We start from the raw sequence: 9,627 nt of genomic DNA, 5'->3' as shown, positions 1-9,627 counted from the left end.
CTTCCCCTGGGGGGAGCGGTTTGGGCCCCATTCCCAGCCCTGCAAGGGAAAATCCCTCCCCAGGCAGACGTGGGGCAGTGGGGGCTGCAACAGGAGTTGGGAGCAGCAGAGGAGCTGGCCAAGCACCACCTCCCCTCCCAAAAAGGAAGCAGCAGAGCCGCTCTGCCCAAGGGCATGGGGACACCACGCGTCGGGGCAGTGGGCTCTGGCAGGAGCCGAAGAGCCCTCCCTGGAAAAGCAGAGGGCACCCGATGCCACTGGAGGCCACCATGCCAGGCTGATTTCACCCCAAGTGCTCCGGCAGCATTGCACACCCACCCGATCCTACCTGCTCAAGGCTTGCCGCTGCTCACAGAAATTCAAGAGGAAAGCACAGCCCTCCACTTCCTCCAGAAACGCCGCAAATGAGCACTGCGGGCCAGAGTACTTGCCTGCAACCCCCCCAGAAAGCCACCGTCACTAAACCACCACCAGATGACAGACAGGAGGGACTCAGAGTTTAATCGGGTGTTTCCAGTTGCGCAACATACAAAGGATGACCAAAAGGGAGGACATAGGCAATGACAAGGACCCTATTAAAAAAAATAGTCATGTAGTTTTGAGAAAAATAAAAATTCAAGATTAACCCCAGCCCTGTACCATAAAAATCCTCTGCATGTACAATGACTATTACTATATACATGTTTAAAAATAAATGCCCACAGCCTGGAGTGCAAAGAGCAGCGCCATAGCTGTGCTTCGTGGCAGGGGAATCCATAAAGTGTTTGGTTTTTAAATTAAAATATAAATAGAACCGTACAACATGCCAAGAACAGAGTGGGTTACATCCTCCTCTGCACAGGGCCAGAGCGAGCAGGATCAGCCCCTACCAGTTACAGCTATAAACCTTCATATGTCCGAATTCCCAGCCCACCAGACAGGACGGGCAGCCTGGCTTGGGCACCGCGCCGCTGCTACATCCCGTTCTTCACCAGCTCATGGATCCCGTCCTCATCGATAATCAAAGGTGCACGAAACTCTCGGTCCTTCACATACTTTTCCAGACCCTAAGGGAGGACAAAGCAGCTCTTTAGGAATGCACCACATGCCATCTGCTCTGTTGACCTGCTGAGCTGCTCACAAGCAGCTCTAGTCCCCTCCCATACCAGTGGCTTGGGGAACACTGCCTCGAAAAGCTCCACAGTGAATTCAAGTCACGCTTTTGTGGCTTACCCCCTCCCCGGCCAGGGCTCACACGCGTGCCCTGCCAGCCTCCCCACCCACCTAAGTAATCTGCAAGGGTGCCCAAGCTCTGGAGAGCCAGTACTCACTTCTCCTCCGTAGGAGATGAGGGGAGAAATCTCACACTGGATTGGCAGGTCATTTGCATCCTTCAAGCTGCAGAGAAAAATAAAAATTCAGGAGGGTTAGCCACATCCCACCAGGGGACGTGGATGGGGCCCAGATATCTCGCAGACGCCAGCGCGGGGGGTCAGTGGCTGTCTGGGGCGCTGGTGGCTGCCAGCCCACGCAGACCTGGGTTAGTCAAGCCTCGCGTGCTCTCCACAGAGGTGCGAGCTAAAGTTTAGACACCAGCAGCGACTGAAAGGGAAGAGAGCTTTAGATGCAGCTTTAATGAGGATCTACGTGCCCTTCTATGTATGCAACTACAGCAGCGCCTACATCCCCAGCCTGGACTACAGCCCTGCTACATTTGATGCTGCATGCAAGCTAGTCACCCCTTCCTCCTCCTCCTCCTGCATCCTTGGGGTGATGAGAGATGCACTCACAGCACCTTCCTGTTTTGCTGGGCACAACAGGTCTTTTTTTAAACACACTCCTTGTTTAAAGGACAACCTGAGGACACAGGGTAAGCCTGTCTACTCGCTCAGAAATACTCCCTGTGGCACTGCCTTCTCCTCCTGCCTTTGCCTCTTAGGTCAACTCCTCTGAGGAGGTCTCAGCTCCTCTGTTCTGCATGAGAGCCTGAGCCAGCGAGGACAACGGCAGACCCACGACAGCACTGCCCGCCGCAGCCTGGCCCCGAGAACAGATGCAGCAGCACTGCTGGGCAGGGGTCCGCGTGGGGTCCCTGACCCCGCTCCTGCTGCCACCAGCCTTTGTAGGACCCCCTGGATGCTCCCTGGATCCAGCCGGTGTGTGAGCCTGGCCGGGGGGTGCAGCCATGCAGAGTCGACGAGGAACCGTGGCGGCACCCCAGGGTGCCCCTTCGCATCCGCCCGCCGCTGCAGCCAGCCAGGCATCGCAGGACGTCACCTTGTGACAACACTCCTTGCGCCAGGTCAGAGCTCGTCCCTGCTGCCACGCACTCGCTCAGCCCCCTCCTGTCCCAGCTGTGAGTAAATAAAACTCACCCATCCTAACCCAGCTCTTGCACTTGTGTTTGCCTTAGAGTCAGATTCATTTAAAGATAATCGTTTAAAAAAAAAAATTGCCATTAACTGGCAACGAAGGATAAATGTAGGATAAAGTGCATCCTTTATCCTACATTATAACTAGTGTGATGGCCTAGTTATAACCCTGAAAGCACTTGAAGTCTTGAATTCAAAGCAGAGTCCCTATGTGTATCTCACCAGAAAGTACCAGAAGATACAACTTCTCCTGAAAGGGGAGAAAGGTAACAAGCTTGCTTAGTCTGCAAGTCATTTACACTCACCAGCTCTAAGTCCCAGCTGCACAGACATGCCCTGTGGCTACAGAAGAACACATGCTATTACAGAAGCTGCTCTAACACTTCTGTCAACTTTCCTGGTTTACTTCTGTAAACTTCCAAGCGCTAAGCCAGGGGCTTTCCCTGGTGTCATGGTCCGGATCTTCAAAACTCAAGAGCTGAAGTCACACAAAGCACAGCTGGCCGCCTACGCTGAGATTTGCACATGCTACAAAGCCTGTTTGACGTTAACTTAACGTTTTTAATCCTGTTTCAATCTGCTTGGACGCCTGGCGGACACTGGGAGACGGCAGCAGTCTCCAGCTACGGCACTGGCCGCGATCAGACCAGGCTGTGCTATGCTGTGGCGTGACGAACAGAGGAGTGTCACGGAAGGGACACGCCAGCCTGTTTCCCAACAGCATCCCGCCTGCGGGGTAACCTTTGGGGGCTGCTGCCCTGCACCTGTACCAGTGGCACAAGCCCCTTCCAGTTATCCTCGCCAGCTGCCTCTGCGGGAGGGAGCCCAGGAGGGAGCAGGGGCTGCCTACCACCCGCCACCGTGAGAAGCGGCATCCGCAGGGTCCTGTGGCGAGACGTGCCCCGCTCCCAGCATGCGGCCTCAAGCCCCCCGGCCCCGTTAGTCACTACGGGCACCTGCTCACCAGCGTGCACTCATCGCAGCGACCGCAGCCTGGCACACTGCTTCGCCTACAGCCTGTTAGTACCTAAGCACAGCCCCGCCACCATGCATGCTGCACGGTATAGTTACTTGTCATTGACATCTGCTGGGGTGGCATCTGACCTTCCGTTTGTGACACTACGTGGGAATAAACAAGGGTTAGCGAGGGTGGAAAAAAACAGAGCAGAACAAGTCTGGGGTTTGCTGTTCTCCAAACAGGGGTGGCAGGAGGTCTCTCGGTCAAGGGATGCCGTGACCCCAGCCTGGCTGCTGCATGGATCTGCTGGTCTGCTTGGGCTTTGGGGAGCCACCTCCTCCCTGCACGAGGCAACCTTGGCTGTGCAATGGAGACTGGCGGGATTCGGTTCACAGGTGTTGAATCAAGAAGGAAAGCTCCTGCTGACCCAGTGAGCACCCCTCCTGCAGGCACTGCCCAGCCCTGCCCCATGGACCACCCAGGAGAAGGGACCCACAGCTAGTCGCTCCAGCAACGCTGGTTTCAGGAGCGCTGAAACAGAGAAGGGCTGGGGACTGCCTGGGTGCTTTATACCCAGCCCAAAAAGGATGCAGGAGCACCGGGAGCAGCAACTCACCGAGGGATGGCGGGGATACGTGTGCCGTTTTCGTCCACGAAGTGTCCGCCTGCATTGAGAACCCAGCAGTGGTGCAGGGACATCAAGGCATGTCGGGCTGTGGTGGGGTTGTCCTTGCCGTTCTGGCTGTCCGCGTTCTTCAGGGGAGAAAACTCGTCCTCACGCAGCACCTCGTACACCACGAACTTCCTGGGGGGGAACAGGGCGCGGGAGGGTCAGGTTTGGGAAACATGGCTGCTCCCTGTCGCTTTGGCCTCTCCCCTGCCAGGCTGGCTGAACCGGGGCCACAGCCCCCCCACAGCCCACACCCACAGGCTGTCCTCACAGCCACGAAGGAGGGAGGGGAGGACCTGGGCTGTAGGGTCAGCAGATGCTCCTCTGGCCCAGGAGCAGCGCTCAGCCAAGCAAGAGGCACGCAGCGCCTGGCCCTCCTGCTGCTCACGTCCCTGCTCATCTCAGGGCACAATTGTCCGCTGCTGCTGAACAGGACGGGAGCTGGCATCCTGTCCCGACCCCAGGGTATCACCAGTGGGCACAGCCCTGCCATCCCCCAGAGGCTCTCAGAGCTTCTCAGAGGGAGCACCAGCAGCTTCCTCCCCACAGAGAGAAAAGGGCATACTTGGAAAACTGGAAGATGTCAAAGACGAACTTTTCCATCTTGATCCCATTGGGCTTCTCAGGTTGGATCAGCTGCCCTGTAGCGATGTCCACGTGTGGGATCTTCTTCTCGGCTATGTGGTGCTGCAGCTGCGGCTCATAAGTGCTGCAACGGGCCAAGAAAGAGCTGTCACTCGCCCGAGCAAGGCACGTCTCTGGCCCCCCGGCTCAGACACTGCTGTGCAGGATGGCTGCTCTGCCCTGACCGCCAGCCACCCCGAGGCACGGGCTGCTCATCCCCACGGTAGCCAGGAGAGGACGGCTCCGCACGCCTGCGCTCTGGCACCAGCAGCCAGCAATGGCCGGGGGAAACCTTATTTCAAGGAAGTGACTGTGCAGAGAGGCGGGGGTCAGGCCATGCGTGCAGGGGCAGGGGCCAGACCCCATGGGCCTCGTCCCAGCACGCCTGCAAACAGCCGGAGCTCAAGCAGCAGAAAGCAAGGCGCAGGCGGCTGGGCAGCCGGCTCTGCTCAGCACCGGTGCTCCTCCTCCGGCACACCAGCAGCACCCCGGCAGGCCCTTACTTGACCACATCTTTGAGAAAGGCAGTGGTGAAGTAGTGATTGGCGATGTTGCCCGCGTTGAAGAGCAGCCGCCCGTCCGGGCCCCGTTTCTGGGCAGTGGCCAGGGAGATCTCGCTGTACTCCACCACCTGGTAGACGCCATCCACTCGGCACACCACGCCGACTGGCTCCGTGGGGTTGGTCTTCTCCACCACCTGCCCAAGAGAAGCACCGTCAGGGAAAGGCCCCCAAAGCCCCACGCTTCAAATACACCCCATTGTATCTAGCAACCCCCGTGGAAGCGTTTTCCCACACAGGACAGCAGGGTTAAGGCAGGGATAGGGATGCTGGAGCCCTCCCCTCCCAGGTGCTTCTGGTGACAGTGACCGGGGAAGGGTGAGATGGCAGGGCTGGGTGACAGGGTGTCAGGCACACTCAGAGGGTGTGGGCAGGATCTGGCACCAAGTACACGTGCAGGTGGCAGAGGGCACGGATATTTTTAGCACCCAGCCCGCATGTGAACAGCCAGCTTGCCACGCACAAGCAAGTGACTGCTGGCTCAGCACAGCCATCCCCCCACACCTGACCTCCCTCCTCTTCCTCACACCCCACACCTCCCTCTTGTCACAGGCCCCCCCAGCAAATCCCTACCCGTCACCGCCACTATGGCAGGGTGACATGCAGGGACACAGGGCTTTCTCCTTTCCACGTGCTAGGGTTTATTTCCTCCTTCTCTCGCTCAGGCCAGAAGGAGGAACTGCTTTCCCTTTCCCAGCTTGCTCTCCAAAAGCTTCAAGGCCAGCAAGCCCTCTCACCTGTTTGCCAGAGCCAAGCCCAACACAAACACAATTGCACAGCCCCTTTGGGTTTAAGTAAAGCTTTGGGCGTGCAACGTCCTACCCGTGAGACACGGGGCTGGGCTCAGCGTCAGCAGTCAGCTGCACCCACTGTGTCCTGGTCTGGTGCCCAGGACGTCACGGCCGGGGACAGCTGGCAGCCTGCAGCCGGGATCCCAGCTACCCATGCTCCCCACAGCCACCTGGATAACAGCTGCCCAGCGTCCGTGTGGGAACCGGGCAGCCCTGTGGGGCTCCACAGCAGCTCTCAGCCCCCAGGACTAGGGGACCTGTGAGCCCTGGGGCTGTCGGTGCCACATCCCCATGCAAGGCAGGAGGGGAGCAGCACCAGGCGGGGGTCAGTGATGCCCCGCATCCCCCGGGATGCCAGACCTGAGGGGCAGGTGGGACTCTGGCAGCATGTGCTACTCCACCAGCGAGCTCCTGGTGCTTAGCTATCCCTCCTGGCTGCAGCAAGCCAGCAGAGGAGAGGTGAGGAGTCAGGGAAGCCAGGCAAAGAGAAGGACAGACCCCACCCTGGTCCAGGGAAATGGTGCCTGCATACCCCTGAAACCATACCTTGGCCCCGCAGTCCGCTCCCTTCTCCAAGCAGAACCCGATGAACCTGGGGTCGGCCACCTTCACCAGGATGTTGTCCACACAGTAGACATGGACACTCTGCACTCCCCTCCGCTCCATGTCGTCCACGATGCCGTGCGCCCCCAGGGCCCGGTACAGGCCCCCATTGCCGTCTGCGGAGGGGACAAACCGTTGGGGCCACAGCAACACCCATCTGTCGCGTCAGCCACGCACACTCATCCTCCTTCCCCACGGAGCCGGGGTGGAGGGTCACTGGCCCAGCCATACCCCACCCTGGTCCTCCCTGCCAAGACGGACCTCCCAGCCTGCGTCACCCGTGGGCCACGTCACGTTGTGAGACTGCCCTATGCAGGCTCCAGCTCCAAAAGCTTGTCCTCAGCACCGTGTCTCACCCCCACGCACCCCTCCCGCCAGCTCCGGGCCACCGACCTGGTGCCATAGCAATCTTGCCCTTCTCCTCCAGCAGGATTTTCCCATCAAACCCCAGGGCGGGCAGCATGCCCTGCTGGAAGAAGATGACGTTTTCCTTCTTCAAGCCAAAATAGTGATGCTTCAGGAAGAACTCCTTGGTGGACTCCATAGTCCGGCCACTTGTCATGATGTACCTGTCAGAACGCAGAAGAGACCCGATGAGCCAGGAGGAGAGGCAGGGTCTCGCACTCTTCATCCCAAATGTGGGGGACCGCTTCAGCCTGTAACACCCAGGACAAGCTTCTTTCCCCTACATTTAGAAGGATCTGACTCCGCTGCAGTCCCACCTCTTTGGCAAGCCAACGAAGGGCTTCACCTCGCCTTGCAACATGGATCTCCAAAACCCTAGCGCACCCTGTGCAGTGAGGGGGACACCCAGCTGCAGCAGCCAACTCCCACCATGACGCCAACCTCCTGCTCACAGCACCGCCGCAGCCCCTCGCCTCCCAGACCCCCACCTCGCGTGGCTGCCGTCCCATGCAGCAGGCTGGCCGCAGGCGACATGACACGTGTTCCCAAGGGCCGTGGGGTTGAAGCTGACGATGTAGGACCTGCCAGGGCCACCCTCAGGGCCTTGACCCACTAACTCCAACAGGCTATGCCCATAGCAATAGCCCTGGTGTCAAGAGGGTCTATGCCAACCCGTGGCCCCTTGGGCTGCCAAGGGGGTCTGCACCAACCCAGGGGTCCTTGGCCTGCTGCCACCAACGGGGCCCATGCCAACCCACAAGACCCTGACCCACCAAGGCCAACAACGGGGCTTTTGCCCGGCAAACGCCAATGGAACAATACCAACCCACGGGCCCTTAACCCACCAACACCAGCCGGGCTGATGCCAACGGGGCCCTGCCAACGCCAACCCACAGGACCTCGACCCACCAGCGCCGAGGGGGCCCTGCCAACACCACTCCACGAGCCTTCTCCCACCACGACCACGACCGGGGCCCGGGGCAGGGTGCTCACCAGGGGATGTGGCAGGGGGTGCCGTGCTGCTCCTCCGCCAGCTGCTGCAGCCGCCGCAGGCGCTGGGCCTGGAGGTGGAAGAGGGTCTTGCGGGAGGGCAGCCCCACGTCGCACATGCCCTTGGGGTAGGGGACGCCGAGGCGGGTGCCCTGCCCGCCGGCCAGCAGCAGCGCGGCCACGCGGCTCCCCGCGATCTCCGCCAGCCCTGCGCCCGGGAGAGCACACACGCGTGGGGCCCGCCGCGCCGGCACCGCGCCGCGCCGGGCCCCGCCGCCCCCGGCACCTACCGCGGCTCTCCCAGCCTGGCAGCAGCCCGCGGTCGCGGGAGGCGCTGCCCAGCACGTCCCGCGGCACCGGCTCCATCCGCGCGTCCAGCCTCGCCGCCGCCGCCGCCCCGCCGCCGTCCCCGCGGGCGCGGAGGAAGAAGCGGTTGATCTCGGCCACGTCCATGTCGCGCAGCTCCGCCGCCAGCGCCCGGCGGGCCGCGCCGCCCAGCTCGGGCCAGAAGCGCAGTACGTGGCCCTGCCCGCCCGTCGCCAGCCGCTGCCCCAGCGCCGCCGCCGCCCCAGCCCCGTCCCCGTCCCCGGCCGCCTCCTCCATGCCGCCCGCCACCGCGGGGCCGCCGCGCCCCCGCCGCCCCTTTATAGCCCCCCGCCGCCGCGGGCCGCCAATGGCAGGCGGCGGCGGCACGTCCCGCGCCCTCACTGGCTGCGGGGCACGGCCTCACCAATGGGCGCCGGGGGGGCGAGCGGCAGCCCACCCCTCCCGCGGCGCCGCCAATCGGAGCGGCCGCTGCGGCGGCGGAGGCGCGCGCGCCGGCGACTGCCATGGCAACGCCCGCCACGTCAGCGCGCGGCCCCGCCAGCGGGAGAGGCGAGGCCGGCCCCGGTCCCCCGGCGGCGGCGCTGCGGCCTCCGCCCCGGTCCCCGTCACGGCCCCCTCCCAGGCGGGCGGGGAGCGGAGCGGGGTTTCCCGTCAGAGCCCCACCCCTTCCAGCTCTTTCTCCCTGCGCCGGGCCCACGCTCTAAGCGGGGGCTGCGGCCGCCGTCTGCCCCCGGGCAGGGGAAGGGCGGGCCTCCAGGGAGCTGCCGGGCAGGGCCGCGGCCTCCACGGTGGGCGGGCTGGCAGCACCCTCCCTCGCCTCCGTCTCCCCTCCTGCAGCAAGAGGGGAGGGGCACGCAGGGAACAAAACCCCAAATCCACCCAAAAGAGGGCAGGCGAGGTCTCTGCAAAGGAGGAGCCCCCCAGGGAGCAGCCCTCGCCGCCAGCCGTGCCCCGGGAGCCTCTCCGGGGTCAGCCCCAGCGCGCACCGCTGCAGAGAGCCCTTGCCCCGTAATTAGGGGAGCGTGCGGTAGAACCAGGGCGGGCTGCAGCCAAAACCCCGGTCACCCCGCCGCCGCCTCGCCCCACGCATCCCCTCCCGGCTCCGCCCGCACACCGCCCAGAGCTGCAGAAAGTTGTGCAACCGGCAGCACCTCTCGGGGGAGCGGCCCGCGTCAGCCGAGAGGCCACTTTCCCTGCGGATGATATCACTTCGGAAACCGTTACGCCAGAGCGAGCGTGGAAAGCGCCCGTGCGCGGCCTGAGCAAGGGGTGCTGCCGCAGGAGGCTCAGCCCCGAGTGACGGGCAAAGGCCACCCGGCCCTCCCACCGGGGTTTTCAGCCGCGCTGG

At 62.4% G+C, this 9,627-nt stretch overlaps 1 protein-coding gene across 2 annotated transcripts; it reads right to left on the bottom strand.

Moving 5' to 3' along the window:
• Positions 1-480: 480 nt before the first annotated feature.
• UAP1 (UDP-N-acetylglucosamine pyrophosphorylase 1) lies at positions 481-8,775 on the bottom strand. Of its 2 annotated transcripts, XM_075508123.1 has the most exons (10): positions 8,243-8,771; positions 7,956-8,160; positions 6,951-7,126; positions 6,501-6,673; positions 5,107-5,300; positions 4,545-4,688; positions 3,926-4,114; positions 3,423-3,470; positions 1,311-1,377; positions 481-1,046 (listed from the first exon to the last, which is right to left on the bottom strand). In XM_075508123.1, the coding sequence occupies exons 1-10, from the start codon at positions 8,553-8,555 to the stop codon at positions 954-956; spliced, it is 1,602 nt and encodes a 533-aa protein (XP_075364238.1). In that variant the 5' UTR covers positions 8,556-8,771; the 3' UTR covers positions 481-953. The 2 variants fall into 2 exon arrangements, with proteins under 2 accessions (XP_075364238.1, XP_075364239.1); XM_075508124.1 differs by lacking the exon at positions 3,423-3,470 and having other exon boundaries at positions 8,243-8,775.
• Between the last annotated feature and the right edge of the window lie 852 nt (positions 8,776-9,627).

The sequence above is a fragment of the Mycteria americana genome, chromosome 7, assembly GCF_035582795.1.
Source record: "Mycteria americana isolate JAX WOST 10 ecotype Jacksonville Zoo and Gardens chromosome 7, USCA_MyAme_1.0, whole genome shotgun sequence".
Lineage (NCBI taxonomy): Eukaryota > Metazoa > Chordata > Aves > Ciconiiformes > Ciconiidae > Mycteria > Mycteria americana.
The sequence above is the reverse complement of the archived record's forward strand: the minus strand, read 5'-3'. Positions and strand labels throughout refer to the sequence as shown.